We start from the raw sequence: 21,444 nt of genomic DNA, 5'->3' as shown, positions 1-21,444 counted from the left end.
ATTAACAAGTGCTAGGGATTCACTCAATGCAAAGGCCCTGGGTTCAGTTCCTAGCTTTAAAAAAAATTCAAGTTTCTCCAACAAATGGGATCCAAGGAGAGGAGTTTAAATCAATCTGTCTTGCTCTATGTGTGTATTTAAGGTTAGATATGTGTGTCTGTCAGTCTGTTTGAGATTCTATGGACTGAGTAGTTGTCTTTTTATTGTTGTTTTGTTTTGTTTTGGTACTGGGAATCAAGGTCAGGGCCTCATGCTGGCTAAGCAGGTGCTGTGCTGCTAAGCTACATCCCTGGCTCCCAGACTGGGTAGTTTAAACAACAAATAATTATCTTCTGGTTCTGGAGACTGGAAGTGGAAGGTCTAGGTGTGGGAAGTTGGTTTCTGCCGCTGCTGCTTCTCTTCAGCCTGCACCTGTATGCACCTGGCCAGCACAAGTGCCACTGGGGCTGGAACCCAGTGCCTCACACTGTCCAGGCAAGGGCTCTGCCAGCTCCATCACCAGCCCTCTTCCTCCTCTGTGGGACACCAGTTCTGTTGGATTAGGCTCCACCCTTATGACAGCATTCAACTTCACCTCTTTTAAAAAGAATGCTCTGACATCAGGAGCTAGAGCACAGGGATTTGGTGGGTGGAACATGAGAGTATCATCAAGTAAGTGCTGGAAACAAAGGAAAGCTCCCAACCTCTGATCACACTTTGCACATGAGAGCCACTGGTGGCTTCTTTCTGATTCCCCACACTTCCCGCTGGTCAGATGCAGACATAAAGGATGCATGAGCCCACACCACACGTACATTCTTTTTGTCACTTGCAGAGAAGACTATATTGATGTTTTTTTTTTCTTCTCATCAGTATTACAGATATCTGCCAAATGAGTGCATAAAAATCTCAAAATATTCTTCCCAACAGCTGCATAGTATCATCTTAAAGAGATTATGAAATTTGAACAGTTTCCTCTTAACTGATAGCTTTGCATGGTTTTATTTCTGTTTTTTCTTGTTTTCTTGACACAGGATCTCACTATGTAGCTCAGGCTGGCATAGAGCTCGCTATATAGCACAGGCCAGCTTTGAATTCAAGGTGATCCTCCTGCCCCAGTCTCCCATGTGCTGGGATTACAGTTATGCACCACCACACCAGGCTGCATTTCTTAGTGCAAACAATGCTGTAGAAAATATCCTTGTATATTTTCATACTTTTATGTTAATATTTCAGTAGGGTAGGTTCCTGGATGTGACATATGTATTTCTAAAATCTGAATAGATATTGCCCTCCAAAAATGGTCCAAAACCAGAGCTGATGATGGATATGTGTAATCCTGGCTTCCTAAGAGATGAAAGCAGGAGGATTGCAGGTTTGAGGCTGGCCTATGCAACTTAATGAGACCTTCCACAAAAGAAAAAGGGAGGCGTGGGTGTGTGGCTCAGCGGTAGAGTGCTGACCTACCATGTGCAAGCTTCTGGGTTCAGTCCCCAGGACTACAGAAAAACAATGCCAGTTTATGCTTCTTGTAAACATATATAGGAATATATTTTTCCCACACCCACCGTGGAGTAGAATCAACATTTTCAGTTTTCCAAATTTATAGGTTAAACAGGAGTTTGATATCTGGGCACAGTGGCAGGTCGAGGGATCACTTCAACCCAGGGGCTCAGGGTCAGCCTAGGCAGCACAGGGAGACCCCAACACTTAAAAATTTTAAAAAATAAGCTTCAAAAACAATTATTTTTCTTCAAAAAAAGCAATCATAGTTTTTATTTGTATTTTAGTATCAGTGAATTTTTACATACATTGGTTCTTTAAATCTTTCTTTTCCTGTAAATTAGCTGTTCAGATTCTTTGCTCATTTTATCCATTGCAGTGATATTTTGAAATGTTCACTTGTTTGAATATTTTATATTTATTATGACAAGCTTTGTTGTATGTGCTGCGAATACTTTCTCTCATTGGGCCTCTGATTTTAGTCTTGATAGTGACATTCCTAGCTGGAAGTGAAGTCTAAATCTGGCAGCATGTGCAGGGGTATGTGCTGGGAACTAGGATCAGGCTCCAGGATCAGAAATAGCCCCATCCCTACAAATGCCTCCTTCCTGCCTCTGCAGCATTTTACTCCCCTTCCTGAAATCATCCCAGTCCATTTGCCCAGATAAAAGCTTGGAGTCTGGAAGAGATTTGTAGAAGCTCATCAGCTTCCATGCTGAGCTCACACTGCTATCCTGGGGCTTTGGCTGAGGTCTCAAAACCACCTATGGTCACAGTAGCAAGTTAAGGAAACATTTGAAGAATGTTTAGAAAAGTGTAAGTGATAATGTGTATTTATGCATAAAATTGATTTATATTTGCATCTGTATCAAATGTATACTTTCCAAAAACAGTCAAGGGAGTAATGAATAGCAAATTATCAACACTAAAGGTCTTACATTACAAAGGCCTAAAGGAAAAGTAGTGGTTTTCATCATTTTCAATTTTAGTCCACCTGTAGACATTTACAAATATAGAAACGAGCTCAGAGAAGTCAAAAGATGCCCCCAAGCTGGTGTGGTGGCACATACCTGTAATCCCAGCACTCGTGAGGCTGAGGGAGGAGGATCGCCACAAGTTCAAAACTGGCCTGATACATACAGTGAGCCCAAGGCCAGTCTGAAATACAAAGTGAGACTCTATCTCCAAAAACAAAAACAAAAACAAAAACAAAAGTGCCCAAGATCATAGCTTCAGTTACAAGCAAAGTCAAAACTGGAATTCAGTTCTTTTGACTCTTTTGGTTGAAGTTTCTGTGTCTCTGAATATAGAAATAACCCAACTTGTAGATTTAAGGTGTGATTGTTAGCAGGATTGTGAAAGTTCAGTAAATGTTTAAAATGTCAAATGAATCAGGCTGAAGCCAGCTGTGCTCTTTGCTAGGTGGATCCAAGCTCTGAGGTCAACCCCAACTCCCTAGAGGCGACATTGTTGAGCTTTGCTTAGGCAATCAGCTCCCAGGATCAGCAACCCAGCTTCCCAAGGCTCACACTTCTGTCCTGCTTACCTCACCCTCAGGTTCTCGAAAAAGCTGCTTGCTTGCACCTTGTAGCTGTGACAGATTTCACATCCCACTCTCCAGGGCTCTGTAAAAACATGAGCATGTTGACGACCAATTAGCCTGAATCATACCCAAATGAATGTGTGTCCTCAAGCTAGGAGTTTCTCTGAAAAAAAAAAAAGACATCTAAATATACATGTAAACATAAATATAAATTTTTATGTAAAGGTGAGTATTAAATAAACAGTAACAAAGGGCATAAAGGCAAAGGTAAAAGAGTCACCTATTGGCTCCTTATCAAATTTCTTGCTGTAAAGTTGACTACCACTAGTAGTCTTAGGTGTACTTTCCAGAAATTTTCCATGCATTTGTAAGCCTGTAGACCTATTGATTTACAGTTATTTAAAATACTTGCACTTACTGTTTTGTAGGCATCTTTCCAAAGCGATGAAACCTCCTTCTTTGTTAACCTTTATAATTGTATGTGTATGAGTAAGTAGGTGGACACTGTGTATTTCATTTGTTTTTAAAATTATCTGGTTTCCTCAAAAGTATGGCATGTACCACATTGAGAGAACTTGAAAATTTGTCATCAGAGTACTTACTATCAAGCATTCCTTACCTACCATAATCCCCATATGGTGAGAGGCGAGTGGCCTTCGTTAGTTTTATTCACACTATCTGAGCTTTAATTTTTCTATCTGCAAAGTAGGACTAACATTACTTGCTGTGCAGAGTGGTTGTAGAATCTGATGGGCAGATATGTTAAGGACTTCCTGGTGTGGTCGGAATAGTGTATACGAAGGCAGTGTAATATACTTCTTAAAGTGTGGGTTTTAGAGGCAGACTGAACCATGCCACAATCCGTGCTATGTGAATTATTTACCAGTTCTAATTCGGGGTGAGGCTCTCTGAGCTTCTCTTTCCCTGTCTATAAAACATTTGGATGAAAGGGAGTTTGTGAGATTGATTTAAAACAAAATGAGATAGGCAAAGGGCTTAACAGAATATATATTTTATAAAAATGTCTTCAATAATGTAGTCACTCTTACTATCAAATATAGGCCTTGGAGCTGGATCAATCAGAGCTTAAAATCTGCCTCTGTCATTCCTTAGTTTTATAACCTTGAGGAGTTGTCTTCATCCCTTTCTTTGTCACTGTGATAAACTACCTGACAGTCACAACTCAGAGGTGGAGGGGTTTTTTGGGCTCACATTTTTGGTCCAAGGCAGGCAGGCATGGCAGAAGGCTAGCCAAGAAAGACTTCTTGGATCACAGCAGCCAGGAAACTGAAAGAGGGTAGTACTGGTTCCCTGGTGAGAAACCGTTAACCAGGCCCCACCTCCTGACATTGCATTAGCTGTAGTGTTCTCCATGACTCAGTGACCCTTTGAAAAGCCCCAATTTCGAGTGCACTGACTTTGGGAGGACATCAGCTATAAATCTTACCTTTTTCATCCTAATTTACAGGATTGTAAGGAGGAAGCATGTGCTCAGTGCCGCTGGCAAAGCATGGTAGACACATGGTTCTAGCTCTGTGTTCCGGTGTTCGATGGGAACACATGTCAACCACTTCCCTCTGTCGGTCCCAGCTCTTCACTAGGCAGATGTGGTGGTGGCATGAGTACAGGCACATTGAAGGTAAGTCAGGAAGTATGAATCCTTGTTCCCTTTTGTAATTGTTAAATCCTTTTCAGATCCTTTCTGCAGACTCCTGTTAAGCAATAGTTTACAAGGAGGGTACACAAGGACTGTAATGAAATGTGATGAACAGCCATAAACTATATATGAAACACTAATAATCATTGAAAACCACATTGTTTCTCTGGTGTAAGAAACCAAAAGTGTAAAGAAGGGCCAAAATGTATATTAGGTATTGCAGAAGAGGAACAAAATTTTCAAATGAGGAAGGGAACAAAAGGAGGTGGGAAGGAAAGAAGGGAAAAGTTTTTTTTAAATGTGAGAAAAGGAAGAAAACACGGAAACAAAGCTTTTGTAAATGGGGAGGGGAGGAGCCTGCAGGGAGGGTAGAGGAAAGGGGAAAAGCATCAATCATAGCATGCACAGGTACAAATTCTCTATAAGGGTGATCATTTTGTATCTCTAAAAGTACCAATAAAATCTGATAGAAGAAAAAAAACATATTGTTTAAGAAACCCACAAAAGACTCTTCAGGACATGTATTTTATCAGAAAAATAATTTTTCAAACAACCACTAATCCGGGTTCTAGCTCCTTATTGCTCTCACAAGTTCAGCTTGACACCGTTATGATGACATGAGTGGGGAGTGGTCCCGGAGGTGGAATCAGGCACAAAGCAACAGCACAGGAGAGGAAACACTCTGAGTCGGGGGGAGGGGAGGTCAAGAAACAGCTTTCTAAAAGGAGTCTAGAGATCATGGCTCAAGGCCATGTTCAACACTGCAGGCCACAGGTCATGATCCCAGAGCACTGGGATTCAGGCTATTTTTGTCTCTCTATGAGTTCCCAGATTTCATACAAGAGATAAATAGTCACTTTGCTCAAGGGACCTTAAAAATTTACCAACTACAGACTGAGAATCTCAGGAAATTACATCAGGCCCTCAAAACTTTCTGAAAAGATGCTAGCATCTTTCTGTTTGGTCTGCAGGGAAGTACAGCACTGGACAGGAGGATAGAGCTAAGAAAGGTCAGTTGAGAACCTTACCTCTGCTTCATCCATACTTGGGGAAAGGCCGGGAGATTTGGTAGCCAGAGAACTATTGGACACCATCAGCATTCAGAACTACATAATTGTGAGTGCCTCATCCATCGTAACTCTTAGGGCTTGTATCTAGATGTCCCTACAGAGCTTCATGTGGTCATAGGTGGAGGGTTTCAAAGGTGGCTCAAATAGGACCTGACTGTCCCGGTGCTCAACCTGTTTGCCAACAGAGGCATTATTCTCAGTGGAGACTCAGCTCAGCACCAAGGCTGTCCTAGGCAAACACAGGATGTCATGAAAGAGGTAAGATAGGACAAGGAATCTTGCTGGTCCCCAGACATCTGGAGACACTCAAAAATTTACATCAGACACCTTCAGGATTCTTCCTACTGAGGTGCAAGCCTACCAGAGAACACTGACTTCTGATGTTTATTAATATCTTTCCCCATAATGTCCTTTGCCTTCTTTCAATCCCTATTTTAAAAAACGTCCACTTCTTTTTGTTCCCTACAGATGGCCTTATCACATTCTGCCTGCCTGCGGTCAGATATTAAACTATATGCTTTGTTGCTTTCACAATAGCCTGTCAAAGTATCTCTGCCTTGTTGTTCCTTACAAATAGACACTTAGATCCTCCATGGGATTGGACATTTTTTTTTGTCTTAGTTTTCTGTTTTTTTGGGGGGGAGGGATGCTGAGGATTAATTCCAGCTCCTCATTCACTCATGGGTTCTACCACTGAGCTCCAACCCTATGGGGTTTATGTTTTTAAAGAAATGAAAGAACACAGGAAGCCACATGTACCCTGGATCTCTCAAACTTGGAAATGGGGAGTACTCATCTTGGCATCTGTTTATTCTCATGCAGTTTCTTGTGTTTCATTCGGATCCCTTAAATAAGCCAATCCTTGCTATATGGCAAAGCAGCACTGTAAATTAACAGCCCTGGCTCTTTTACTATATTTGGATCATGGTGTGATTTTATAACATGCAGAGAGTGGTTTGTTTGTATTTCTACTATAAATATGGTTAAAACTAGGTGTTTCTCTTGTTTTTTTCATTTTTGTGACTTTTGTATTAGATGAAGTTACAGCTGACAAAGTGAGGTCGCAAGTTTTCCTTACCGATATTGACATGCACGCATTTTGTGACAGTTCATGACTCAATATTTTAAAATACTCAGGGTACTTTGTTTATAAAAAAAACTCATATCTTCTGATTGCAGAAATGACAAAACATAACCACAGAGGAATTTGTGTGTTCACAAGAAGACGTCTCATGTCAGTATTGAATATTGATAGTGGTCCTAGATCTTAAATATTGCTATAATAAATGCACACACTTGTTTGTTTTCTTATTGATACAGTAAGTAACTCTCAAAATGTTTTTCCCAGGACAATTTGACATTGCTTTTATGTTTCACATGGGATTTTTTCTATTTTGTTTTGTTTTTGTTTTTTGAGCAGAGTCTTACTATGTAGCCCAGGCTGGCCTTGAACTTTCTCCTACCCTAGCCTCCAAGCACTGGAATTCAGGAGTGTGCATCATTTATGCCTGACTTTATGTATTTGAAAAAAATTTTCTCTCATCTTAAAGTTACTACTTATTTTTCCTTCCCACAGCTTTATGTCTTTATATTGATTTGTTTTGTTTTTCTGAGATAAGATCTACTATGTCATTCAGGCTAGCCTCAAACTTGAGACAATCTTTCTGGTTCAGCTTCTGAGTACTGAAATTACAGATGTGGATTGTGATGCCTGACGTATCTTTCTCTTTTTAAGAGATAATTTGATTTGAATAAGGACAGATGAAGAAAAAGAAAATTGTAATGTGTAGGCTTAGAGATAACTCAGGAAAATAAGTGGGTTAAACTACATCACGCTGTTTATTCCTCCTTTAATGTGGACTTTTACTTTTTCGGTTCACAGCACACTAGAGCAGAGACTGTAGAGCTCTCTATCCTCCCCAGCTGGCAGCATCCCACATGAGAGTGAGTGCCACTCATAGCTCATAAACCTGTACCGACACATCATCATCACCCAAATCCTCAGATTACTTTAAGGTTACTCTTTGTGCTGCTTACTGTGGGTTTTGTAAATTAAAATGTATCCCCCATAGTACTATCATACAGAAGTGTTTCGCTGCCCTGAAAATCCTCTCTGTACTCTGCCTATTCATCCCTGCCCTCCCCAGTCCCTCCCTTCCTCCTCCTAATAATGCCTCTGTCATCTTTTCCAAAATGTCACAGACACAGCTGGAATTGTGTAGTAGACAATGTTATTCTTTTTCTCAATAATATGCCTGTTTCTTTTTGTCACTTGATAGCTCTTCTGTATACTGTTTTATATATATTTGCTGCTAGGGATGAGCCCAGGCCTTACACATGGAAAGCACAGATGCTGGCACTGAATTATACCTCTAGTCTCTGTTCTGTCTTCTTTCCCTTGTCTGAATGTATGCTAGTCTACTTGTTCACCTCTTGAAGGACATTTGCTTCTAAGTGTTGGCAGTTTTGAATAAAGCTGCTATAAAAAGCTGTACAGATGTAAGTTTTCATCTTTGGAAAACTTCCAAGGAGCAGAACTACTGGATCACTGCTTGAGAATAACATTGGTTTTATAGGAAGCTAGAAGGCTCTTTCCACAATGTCTGTACCATTTACCATCCACCAGCAGGAACTGAGAGCCCTATGTCCTCACCAGCACTGGGTGTTGTCATTGCTCTCAATTTTGACCTGAGGAGGGAGATCTCATTTTAACTCATATTTCCTTAAAATCTTCATCGTCATCGTCATCTTCGTCAGAACCTGGGATGAACTCAGGGCCTCACACCTGCTGGCCAGCACTCTACCATTTGCTACATGCCCAGCCTCTCCTTGGAATGCTTCTTCAACGATGCTTTTGAAATCTGTTGATACTTACACACAAGTTACAAGTATATATCACGAAAACTAGTTTACCCTCCATCTGTATCAACACGTGCTCCATCTTGCCCTCCTCGCTGACTCGCACTTTGCCCTCGGATATGTCTGTGAATATTTTCAAGAACAAAGCCATTCTCTTCCACAACCACAGCACAATTATCAAAACAAGTTTAGTGGAATAATGTGAGTGGGTAGAGAATTTAGGGTGTCCTTTACACCATTCTTGTGTGCATGTATGTGTATGTGTGGTACGTGAAAGTCAGAACTCTTCTCTTCCTGAGACAGAGTCTCGCTAAGTATTCGCCCAGGCAGGAGACCTGCCTCAGCCTCCCCTGAGTGCTGGTTTGTGGAGCGTCCACCCTCTTGTGTTTACAACTGTGAGGCTGGAGCTGTTGGCTCACTGAACCTATGTCCTGTGCCCACTCCTCTTCCCTTTCCAAACTGCACACGTGGACAAGTGCTACAGAGGGAGTGTGTCCCCACCTCACGATGCTGGGGCCTGAACCCAGGCCTTCTCGCATGTAGCTTTACTGAATGACATTTTCCCCTTCTCCATTTTTAAACAATAAGATTTATCAAAGCAACAAAGTTAATTTTTGCACAACCTGTCCTTCAGTGAGCACCAATCCGAATGCAGAGTTCCTTTATGACGACAAAGCAATCTGGTTTCTGTTTTTAATTAAATGCAAGACAAAACAACACATGAATCACTTCCTCTACATGGCAGCGACTGCAGGGTAGGCACTCATTATCCAGCTCCTGGGCCGGCCGCACTCTGCCAGCCCACATCCTCAGGATGTGGATCTTTCTGCACTTCTGGATTGTCCTGGAACAGTCACCAGCTGCCTCTGACTTCCTCACAGGATAGGTGTTGTGATGGTGGCGATATCGGCTAAGACTTTAAAAAACAAAGGTTGACAAAGATTTTCATAGTTATTGTTTGAAGTTCCTGACTTTGGTTCAAAAACTTAAGAATCTAGCTTTGTTAACCAAAAATTTTAGCTTTATAAAATGTTGATGATTTTCCTTTCCACTTTTATTTCAAAGGTCTGTACCCATAATCATTTAATATTTTGGGGAAAAAAAAGGTTCTGGTCATTTTTTTTCTCTAAAAAGGCTTTTGTCATCAATAGGAACTAAGTGCCTGCAATATATCAGGCACTGAACTAAAGGCTGGGAACATGGTGATCAAAACTGATAAAAACAGCTGGGCATGGTGGTGCATGCCTGTAAGCCCAGTACTCAGGAGCCTGAGGCAGGAGGATCATTGTGAGTTTTGAGACCACCCTGGTTTACAAAGTGAGCTCAAGACCAGCCTAAACTGCAGGGTAGAGACCCTGTCTCAAAATGACAAAAACAAAACAAAAACTCACAAAACATAAAAAGAAACTTGTTAGGCTTTGGACTTATGGTCTAATAGGTACAGCCAAGTTTCTGAGAACCCAGAAAAACAACTAATTATGTAGTTTGTTGCAAGATGCTTGGTGTTGGCAAAGAAACCAATCAAGGGAGAATAAGAAGACATTGGCAGTGGAGATAGTTGTAATTTTTAATACTTCAGAGGGCTGGAATAGAGTGCTTTCCTAGCATGTATGAGGCCTTGGGGTCAATCCCCAGTACTATTAAAAATTAAAATTTGTCAAGTCCAGCCTCTTGAGAGAGTGAGATTTGAGCAAAGGTTTTTTTAAACTGGCAAAAGTGGGGGACTTCCGGGAGAACATGGCGGACAGACAACAGCAACTACCGGAGGCTCTCTGAAAGGCTCGGCTCAGAGGCCAGGAATGATGCGGACTAAGGAGACATGAACCGGTAGAGATATGCTCTGCTGACTCAGGAACGAACTGGGCTGAGAGAAACCAACTTAGAATACAGTCCTGGCGCTAAAATAGGAACAGAAAAGACTCGGTGCAGAGGCTCGACCCCGCGCCATTGGAAACCGCGATTTGGGTTTCTCGCCGCCCGGCGGCTGGCTGCCTCCACAGCGGCTCGGCAAGGAGAGACGCACAGAAGCTCTGGGAATGGGAGTCTGCGAACGGAGTCGAAAACAGGACGGACAAGGAGGTGTACACGAAAACTGACTGGTGGCGAGGTGAGTGAGAGAAACTGACCCCCTACCACAGTTTGACTCCAGCGGAGGACTTTCTGGGCTCGGGCAGTCCTGTAAGAGCAGGGCGCGGTGGCGACTCCAGCCACACATTCCCCTCTCGGACGGGATTGGTGAAAAGTGCCTGGCCTGCGTGACGCTGCGGGTGGACTCAGTAGGCTGGCCTAACCCAGATCCCAGAGCCTGACGGTGGCCCGGAGGAGCGACTGACTCCCGTGTGGGCTGCCTCCTCCGCAACTCCCTGGTGCGCAGCGGTGGGCGGGAACATCTAGCCAGCGCAATTTGATCAGGCTGTGGCTGACAGGCAGGGAAGCCGGGCCTCCTATGTAAGCTTGCATTTTATAAGGAACAGAAAATATGGGGAAGGGAAGCAACAAGAAAGGCTCCTCGGCCCCCAATTCTGAGAAACAGGCAATAGTGGACACCGCACCAACATATATTAAGCGCCATATAGAGAGCCTCATAGACCAATTCAGGAATGAAGTTTTCAACGACCTGAAGCTAGAAGTATGCAGAATAGTTAGAGAAATGCTAAGCACCACCCAGGAAAAAACAGATGGTGGAATGGAAGAACAGAAAAAGAGGGGAGAATTGCTTGATGGAGAAAACAGAGAAAGCATTGAGTATGTGAAGCAGGTTCAAAGGGACTATCAAGAAATTAAGAAGTCTATCCAAGACTGGCATAACAGCTTGAAAGAAACTAAGGACAGACTATCTGAACTGGAGGGCAGACTTGTAATATGGGAGAATGAAATGAAAAACTTCTTAAAAATAACAAAGAAACAAACAGCAATAATACAAAGACAAGAAGATGATAAGAGGAGCCATAACTTAAGGATTAAGAACATAAAAGAAGAAGTAGGGACACAAACAAGTGAACTACAAAAGCTACTCACAGAAATAATCCAGGAGAATTTTCCTAATTTAGCAAAAGGTAAAGATACTCAGATGTATGAGGCATACAGGACCCCAGCTACCTACAACCCTAACAGAGAAACACCCAGGCATATAATAATAAAAATTCCAGAAATTCAATACAAGAACAGAATATTAAAAACTGTAAGAGACAAGAAACAGACCACTTACAAGGGAACACCCATCAGAATTACAGCAGATTTCTCTGCACAAACCATCAAATCACGAAGAGCATGGGGGGGGGGAAATAATTCACGCTTTGAAAGATAATAATCTCCAGCCAAGATTGAGATATCCTGCACAACTGTCCCTGGAAATTGATGGAAAAACGAGGTGCTTCCAGGATAAAGAGGAACTGGAGGAATTTGCAACCACCAATTCAACCCTACAGAAAGTATTGCAGGATATTCTAAAAAAAGAAAAATACAAAGAACCCAGAAATAGTGGCGGGGAGGCCACAACGAATGGAGCAGAGAACAAAATGAAGAAGACAAACTGACAGCTACTGACAGAAAAAGAGCTCAACAGAAATGAGGCAGAGAAGATTGGATGATAGGAACAGCTATTTTGGAGAAAATGACATCTTAATAGGTAATACTGATTTAGTACCATCTTGTTTTGAAGTCTCATCTAGCTTTTGTTCTTCTGTCTCCAATGGTCTAAACAGGTTGTATCTTATTGGATTTTATTATGTACGATAGTATAAGCAAAAACCTTTTAAAGACAAGGAGAATATACAGAAACCATTGTTCATTTTCTGTTAGTCGATTCTAAATACTCTATAATACTGTCATTCTCTTAAATGGTTTTACATTGTTTTGATATACTTAATGCTACAGTATACGAAGTTGTACTCAAGGACTTCAAGGAAAGAGTCTATATGGTAACTACTTTTGGGTCGGAATTATCTGGTGGTGAAACACTATTCTGCTTAAATGGTTATGTTTTGATCTGCCCTGTTTCGCTGTTATGCCCTCTTTTTTCTCAATCTCCACTCCATTATTTACTTTTTTATTTTTATCCGTTTAATTAAAGGGAAAAAAATAGCAGGATATCATATAGTAACCCACTTTGACTTTCTATTATCTCGATTTGAAGCCCTGTATTACTCTCACCATCTTGTTTTTGACTGAGGTTCCTCTATTCTGTTTTGCTGGATAGTATCAGGTTCGAAAGTTTAGGCATCAGCTGAGAAGATAATGAGATTCATTATAACGCCCATTCTCGTTGACTTTTATCTACTTTTGAAGACCTACAATATCTCCAATGTTTTGGTTTTGTCGGTTTTGTTCTTTACTGTTTTGTTCAATTGTATTACAACTAATAATATAGGCAATTCTATTAGAGATAGCAGGAGGCATTATGGTAACCATTGTTGATCACCTTGTATTATGTTTTTATATTATCTATTATGTCCACCCTTTTGACTTGACCGATTCTGTTCTGTTATGTCACATTTGGTTTTACTCTCTTCCAAAAAAGCAATAAGAACCGTGGGAGCAATGAAACCCAAAATGTGTAATAGTCATTGTACAAAAGAGAGGAAAAGAAAGTGCTCTAAACTATATAACTGCATGTATATTTAAGTGTATAAGATAGAAAATGATATCACAGAGTTTTATTGGATCATTGAACAGAACTGTTTGCAGTATCATTGTTGGAATGTCCACTCTACAAGCTTTAATTTTGTGACTTGAACAATTATTTCTAAGATGGCAATATGTAATCCATTAACTAGTGATTTCCTACTGTGCATTTTTTTCTTCTGTAAATCTGTATAACTTGTACCCCTTCACTGTTTTTTTTTTGTTTGTTTGTTTCTTTTCTCCTTAAACAAAAAAAAAAAAAAACCTGGCAAAAGTGGCAATCATACAACTTTTGTGGGGCTTAACCAGTGCAGTAGGTGTAGAAGACGAGTCTATGTAGCTAGCTTGTGAAGGAAAAAACAGACACCAGTGGTAGGTCGGTGGTGGAGGTGGCAGCAGGGATGTACAGAGCAGTGATGGCGAACCTTTCAGAGCTTCAATGGTAGCTGCAGATGAGCATCAGATTGGGCCAACAACAGGACAGACAGAACCAAGATGTGGTCCCACAGCTCTGGATGGTTTATAGGAGACTATGCAAGTTGCCTATTGACTGCTTTTTCTCAGTAAAGTAGGAAGGAAGGTCGTCTTTCATTGGGACCCAGGACTGGGAAGATGATGGAAAGTTAGAAAGAAAGGAGGGTAAAGTAAGAGTGTGGTAATGAACTTAAAGTGAGTCCACCTGTGGTGATTTGGTTCCTTTAGCCACACAGGTGGAGGCACAGAGAAGGCAAGGTTGCCTCAACCAAGTCTTGCTTTTGGTCAGACTGAGCTAGGCAGGGCAGGGAGGCAGTGAGAAAGCAAGGGCATGAAGGTAGTGACTGAGCATGCAGTTGGAGCAAGGTAGGGAAGTGAGGACGTCAAAAGTGGAGTGATAGGAGCTGAGGATTTAGCTCAGCGGCATACGCGCCTGCCTTGCAAGCAGGCAGTCGTGAGTTCGATCCCTGGTACCAATAAAAACGGAAAAAAAAAAAAGTGGAGTGACAGATGACTTCGCCTCTTTAAAGCTCTTTCCTATCTGAAAATCCTAGAAGGTTGTGGGGAGGCTTTTCTATGGGAACAGGAGCCAGTGTGAATATGCATTCAATGAGGGGGTTGTCAGCTGCTGCGGCTTGGGGACTTGTAAGAGTATTCAGTACTCAGGCCCAGAGCCCAGCCCAGAGTATTCGCAGGTGTGCCCTTTGCAGGCAACTCCAATGTGCTGGACCCAAATGCTGGCACAAGGGAGGGGAGGGAAAGGGGTGCAAAAGGAGCGAAAACATGTTATGTACTTGTACCAGTTCCACACAAGGAGTGGAAACATTATTATAGCAAACATATACTGGTAAAAAAGTTAAAAATAAATGAAAGCACCAACAGAACTGATCTTTAATGTACTGATTGTCTCACGTGTCAGGCAAGAGGACCATTATGGCCTCATTTAAGTCCCACACCACTTTAAAGAACCAGTGCCTGAAGTCACAGGAAGTGACAGAGCCCGATGATCCAGCTGGTCTCCTAGCCAATCCCTTCCCACTGTGAGCTTGCTATGCCAGTGATGGCTGAGGGCTGGGATGCTCGTGGAACTGCACCACAATTGGCATTTTACCAGGACCCGCAGAGGCACATGTGTGTTAGAGAAGCCCTAGTTAGGCCACACCAGCATTCCCTGCCATATCCCACCCTGGAGGAACTCGGACCAGTCGAGGCCTACTGACGAATAAAGGCAATGCTTAAAAATCCTTAAAATGCCAGTAACATCTAACTTTTAAGTATCAATTTAACTGAATTAGCCTTTTCTGATTTCAAACAGCTAATAAATACTACAAAAGATTATGTGGAAATGTTTTAGTTGTGAAATTACACTGAAAGTCTTTGAGGAGTCCCCTGTATTTTTTTTTTTTTTTTTATAAAACCAATAAACTAGCCAGAGGCTGGGGGTGTGGCTGGGTGGCAGGGTAGGAAGCGTGCCACGGACACTTTGTAAGGTGCTTTAAGGTCACTTGATCTTCTTGGAGTGATAGGATTATCCCAGGGATTCAGGAAAGTTGTCTAAGGTCATGACCAGTAATAGCAGTAGCTGGGATAAATTAAACAGTTTCATAACTTTTCTCATGCTTATTCACTACAGAATATAGGCAAACACCGTAAAGGATGGAGGAGAGCAGGGGCAGCGTGTGTGACTGGTTTTGGGGGACCTGGACTTGGGTAATCATTATTACTGTATGTGGGGACCCCTGGGTCTGTTACAAGTGTTATTTATTTAGTCTTTTTGAGACAGGGTTGCACTATGCAGTTCCGGCTGGCCTTGAGCTCCACTTTGTAGCTCAAGCTGGTCTCGAACTCACAACACTCCTCCTGCCTCAGCCTCCTGCGTATTGGGATTACAGGCAAATGCTACCATGCCTTGCTACAAAGCTTTATTCTTAAAAGACTTTATCAAGTTTTTAGTTGCTTTGTTTGCCACTGGAGAAGCATCAGTACTATGTTGAAATAACTTTTTCTGAGCAAAAAACCAAAATCATTGTGAACTGAACACTTATAATTTTAGGTGAAATAACACTGAAGGCTTAAGGACTGATTTAAGGGTGTTTATTTACAAGATACAAATGTTTAATATTTAACAGGAATTAAAGTGCTTAATTTTACAATGTTTCCCATTATCTGTCTTTATGACCAAATATACATATGTTACACAGTATATACACTATCTGCAAGTATTTTACATTCATTCAGCTAGGAAGAAAAATCATTGTGTACATCTTTCACATTAGAGTTGACTCATTCAGAGAACACATCTTTTCAAACTTAGTCAACAAATAAAAACAATCAAGATAATACTGATTTTTAATATCAGTCAATTGTCACTCACAAGATGAAATGCTAGTCCAGTTTTTTAAAAAAGCTTTCTATACAGATGATTGTTTGTTAATGACAGACGACCCCCCATGACACATTCCAATATCCATATACTATGTAATATATACTTTGATTCTGTAATAATGGTCCCCGCAGACTACTGATCTTTCTCAAACCTATATTTCACTCTATTTAGTTTTAACTTATTAAAATATACTAAGATTTTCCACCAAACCTACCACAATGAATTTTAGGCAGAGGGATAAGCTTTCTGGGACACAGCACCCCCACAGGTCACCTCCAGGCGGAAGACCAAGCGTGGCCAAGAGTTCAGAGGAGAGAGCCTAAGACCATGCCTGACTTCCCAGGGATGTGTTGCCTTAGCAAACAGCAGAGAAAATGGTCTAGAGAATGAACTGTTTTTTAAAAGCCCAAAGGAAAAAACAATGACACGATACTGCAGTCTAACTTAGAGGCCAAGGCCAGAGCCACGGCGTGATGGATCCCATCAGCATGCAAGGACAGGGCGCGCTTTTTACAGAGCACTCTTGAGCTGGACTTTCCTTCTACCAGCCATGGCTCTGAGCTGCAGAACAGCAGCAGTTTCTCATCTCCTTCCGCTTCACCCTACCTGATGAAAGCAAAGTCACCACCCCATGATAAAACAAGAGGAGGCTCCACGTAAAAGGATGAACTATACATTAAAAATCCATGTGAATAATTTATGTTAAAATACTTAAGTTAAAATTTTTTCTATAAAAATTTCATTCCTATGGAAGGAGAAAATTGAAAATCAACAATTTTTACATATGTACATACGGGTATAAATTCACAGAAAGGTTTATAAACAGACCTAGTGATCTCTGTATAGGTTCTCATTTTCTAAATCTAGAGAAGCTATAGAAAGACAGTACTTAGTACAAAAATAAAAAGTGGTTTGAGTCTAATAAAACTGGATATGAATGAAGAAGTAAGGTGATCTGCTTTAGATGTCATTAGAGCCCTAAGAATAGGAACTGGGTAGCCCCAGTTCTTATGCTGACACACACTGGGAAAATTCAAAATTTTAGAATGGAAACATAAAGATATTCTTGTGTTTCAGATTTTAGCAGGATAAAGTGCTTCATTGTTAGAGCACTACTATGAATATCATAAGACATGTAAATTTTCATAACACTACTCTGCATTATAACAGAGATACTTGCAAAAGAAAATTAGACCTTTGCTCCCAAGAAATATATTTGCGGCTGCTGATGCTATTCCTCCAGATACACATAATGTATAGAAAAGTCATGATTACAGATGCATCATAGACATTATGCTCAGAATAACTTAAGGCTCTGGATATAAACAAAGAAACTCTAAAATGTGAAAGAGGCAGAAAGCCCCACTGCCTCCACAAAGTAGAAATAAGAAAAAGATAGAAATGTGAACTTGCAGAAGTATTTGAGAAAAGGTTTTTTGAAGGCATCAGTGGCTCTTTAACAACCCTGCAGAACCAGGAAGTTTTAATGGTTTTCTTTATACTCTAACTAGAATAAGTAAACAAAATCCACAGGGAAAGTTGAAAGGGTAGCTCCTGTAAAAATTTGGTAATTTAAAAAGTTTGCCATAGGTCAGCCAACAATAGGTGCTAAATTAAACTTCACAGACAACAAAATGTAGCTGAAGAGTGCAAGTGTGCTTTGACTATCTGTACCCGTTGTCAAAGTAAAAATGCTTTTAATAGTATTTGAATAGGAATGATTCCCCCATCCCAATCCTCTTCCTTGTACTTAGCAGAATATATCATCACTTCTAGAAAGTTAATTCTCTATATGCTTGTGGGCAAAGGCTTCCATATTAAACTTTCAATATAAAAGCACACCAGCAAAGTGTTATTGCTTGTATGCACAATGGCATTGCAGATGGCATTATCACCGAAGTGTTTGGTGGCATTTTTCATTATTGAGCCCACTTACAACTGTGAGTTAAAAGTCTGCACCATGTCTAAATGGCAGATTTTCAACAAGAGCAAAACTTAAGCTTGAAAATTGAAATATTTCATAATGAGTAGCAGATTTATTTTTATTATTTTTTTTTTGTCTTTTTCGTTTTTATCGGTACCAGGGATCGAACTCACGACTGCCTGCTTACAAGGCAGGCGCTTATGCCGCTGAGCTAAATCCCCAGCCCCCATGAGTAGCAGATTTATCAAACAAGTATTTTTAAGCTTACAGGGCACTTTAAAAAAAGATGATTTGAGAAAGCACCGAATGAATCATAGATAATAATTAAGGCCCAAACAGAACATTGATTTTAATATACAAAAGCAACCAATGATTTTGTTTTTTTAGATGCAATTTGTCAGGACAGTTCAGGTGTCTTGGAGAGGAAAAACACTGGCTGCTAGTTGAGGTATTTTAGCTTACTTGAATGTTTAATAAGTGACCAGAGCATTCTTTTGCCTTCCTCCAAGTAAAACTATTAATGATTATTTAAAAGAGAAACGAGTAAGGCTGTTACTGCTGCTTCTCTTTGTGATTGACTAAAGAAAGTGGGGCAAAAAGTGAAGATGGTGACTGGACAGCCAGAAATCTTAGTATTTCCCGTCCTTAGTAAGTTAATGAAAGTCAATGTTAAGAGCACGGTAATAATATTCTCATTATAATATTCAATAGCCTAAGGCTGAATGTGCCCATGCTACAACTATTCCTGAACAACTTCTTGGTAGGGAAAGTCTAAATTCTTGCTGTTAAAAGTTTTCAAAAATAATTTAATTCAGAAATCCAATTGTCACATACATCCACCGTTCTGTACACAATTATGAAAGTCCTCATCTAATAATCAGCCTACATTTTTATTGCTTTTATTGTTAAAAAATAGCATCTATAGCTGTAGTTTTTCTCAATTATTACTCTGAACAACTATGCCTGACTATCTTTCTCTTCGTGACACTGACATACCGACACACACACACACACACACACACACACACACACACACACACACACGGCAGCTAGAAGAGAAAGCATTGTAAAATTTCTTTTAGCTTGGACTGATCTAATAGGGCATTAGAAGCTACCTTTTTCTCTTTTGTGGCTTTAAATATTTGGTTAAATGTTAATAATCACTGGCTGGTATTCCTGTCATGCAGGAAGGGAACCTAATTATAGCCACAATTGGTTCACTTGCTCCTCTGAACAAAACAAGAGTTATTTATTTTTTAAAGCCACAGGACCTGAATATGTGCAGGGCGGTCTCAGATTGAGTCAGTCTGTTCTCCCTGTAAGATGCAGTCCTTCAGGTCTGAGAGTGGTGGGGTCCTTCTTGTGGATTTCTGACTGTCTGGCGATAAAAAGTAGTCATGCATGCGGTATGTCACTGAAAGGTGAGAATCTAATTTGAGGAAAAAATGATTAAGTTAAATGATCAATGTGAAATTTTAATGGTCTTGGTGACAAAGAATCGTAATTTATCAAATTTCAGAGAATAAATCATGTGTACCTTCAGAAAATCTGCTATTAAAATAGTGCATCTATTGATAGACCTTGAACAATTTGTTGTTCTTATGGTTTGCACTAGGATGCTAAAGGAAAAATCCCTGCGCTTTCTGTCTGTCTATATGGCAGCCCAGATTGAATTGGGGAGTACACCTGTATGGTACAGAAGTTTAGTGCTCTTAATTGAGAAAAATGTTAATGCAAAAAACCCCCAAATAAATAAAATACTGCTTTTTTTCTAATGTTTTCCCTTTCCTTTTCTGGTGAAATGGCAGAGCATAAACTTCCTTTACTACATATCAGCCAAACCCTGCTCCCAAGTACAGGTCAGGGTGTGTGAATTTTAACTCATATCTCACAAAAGAATAGGCCCACACAGTTATCAGGAGCATTCATTATAGATAGTTCTCATCTCACCATGCCTAACAGTCTTATGGAAAAGGAAAACATTGTAATCAATGTAGTTTCCACATGTCCCAGTCCATGTAAGGTCAGGTGTCTTATAATATGGTTCAGGTTTTGGTAAAGATTTTTGTACATGCTGATGTTAACTACTGCAATGATTATAATAATTATAAAGGATAATAAAATAACCCGTATGCATTTGACTAACCCAGTGATCAAAATGCATTTTAATTTCAAAATAATCAAGACAGAAATACTAACTGAACCCTCACCCTTATATTTAAACAGCTATTAATAGCACCTTCTAAGAGAGGCACTGTTTTAAATAGGCACAGAAAAAAAATAGTACTCTAAAAATACTGTTGGAATTCACTAATATATTCCATGCCACATAAATTACTGTTTTTTTCTTATTATAAAAATATCAATAGCCTTAGATACCAATCCGTTAAATGTAAATCACCAGAAACATTTAAATTTAGAACACTGCTCAGTTCCAAGATAAAACATGCTTTAAAGTTAAAAAATAAATTAGAGATGATGTGAACTTAAGCTGAGAGAAAAGCATGTATAGTATATATGTTCATATTTAATACTATATACAGATAATTGTTATGTACTTTAGATATTGTATTCTTAGGACTATTTCTACAAAAAGAAGTATCTCTTTTTTTAATAAGTCAAAAGTCTGAACACAATTTGTCCTTTTTCTCATTGTAAAAGGACACTATTTATGCAGCTTGAGGTTTATAAACTAAATAAGTCAATACAGTTCCCTAGCCTGTCCCTGTATTTTTTACCATGGATCTATTTTGGCAACACAGAGGTATATCTTTCATACAGATCCTACATAGGAAGGAGACACAATGAAGGATTTCCTTAATGAAAGTGGCCCATTCTACCTGTTAGTGATATAATCAACACCATTTTCTTCAAGACAAATAGTACACGTTCAAGGAGGAGCTGATTAAAAAATCTCTATTTTTCACATTACTTCAAAACTTTATCAGGAGAATGGCTGTGCACATTGATTTTCTCAAGAATACACAAACAGGAAAACAGTCCCCAGCAGATGCATTCATGAGCCTGGATTTTCAACATAAAGTGCTACGAGATGAGTGAGGTGAGCTGGGAATGTCTGAGCTGTGTGTCTTTCGTGGTGAGTTCAGCACTCAGGTTTATTCTTAGGTCCAGGGGGATCATCCAAGCTGGTGGGCTGCTCATCTGGACCATCCGGGGTCTCACCTGTGACAGCTAACAGGATAATTTTCAGCCACTTCTGCTTCAGTTCCTCACTGTCTGCAGCAAAGCTGTGCACAGACTTGGACTGGGTCAGTTTGAAGCTGTGTGGCAGGTCTGCACTCCTCGGCATGTTGTCCACAAGGTAGCCCAGCAGTGGAATGGTAGCCTGGGCTCTGACATCCTAGGCAGAGAACACTGTGTATCAGAACATGAGACGTGTTGGCTTCGCTCATACACAACCTCTCT

At 40.3% G+C, this 21,444-nt stretch overlaps 1 protein-coding gene and 1 non-coding gene across 4 annotated transcripts in view; one reads left to right on the top strand and one right to left on the bottom strand.

Annotated features, from left to right (window-relative positions):
• Positions 1 to 15,785: 15,785 nt before the first annotated feature.
• Fgd4 (FYVE, RhoGEF and PH domain containing 4) overlaps positions 15,786 to 21,444 on the bottom strand; it is a 209,940-nt gene continuing 204,281 nt past the window's right edge. For all 3 annotated transcript variants that reach the window (XM_003466772.5, XM_013149317.3, XM_013149315.3), the window contains exon 17: positions 15,786 to 21,379. In XM_003466772.5, coding sequence (XP_003466820.2) covers positions 21,122 to 21,379 — 258 coding nt within the window. In that variant the 3' untranslated portion in view covers positions 15,786 to 21,121. The remainder of the gene's footprint in view (positions 21,380 to 21,444) is intronic.
• LOC111755925 (small nucleolar RNA SNORA31) lies at positions 19,581 to 19,706 on the top strand. Its single transcript, XR_002790445.1, has one exon. It is a non-coding gene; the product is annotated as a small nucleolar RNA SNORA31 (small nucleolar RNA).

Source organism: Cavia porcellus, unplaced genomic scaffold (assembly GCF_034190915.1).
Source record: "Cavia porcellus strain 051 isolate PalLab524CR breed Dunkin Hartley unplaced genomic scaffold, mCavPor4.1 scaffold_8, whole genome shotgun sequence".
Taxonomy (NCBI): domain Eukaryota; kingdom Metazoa; phylum Chordata; class Mammalia; order Rodentia; family Caviidae; genus Cavia; species Cavia porcellus.
Note: the sequence above shows the minus strand (reverse complement) of the source record. Positions and strands in the feature narration are given on the sequence as shown.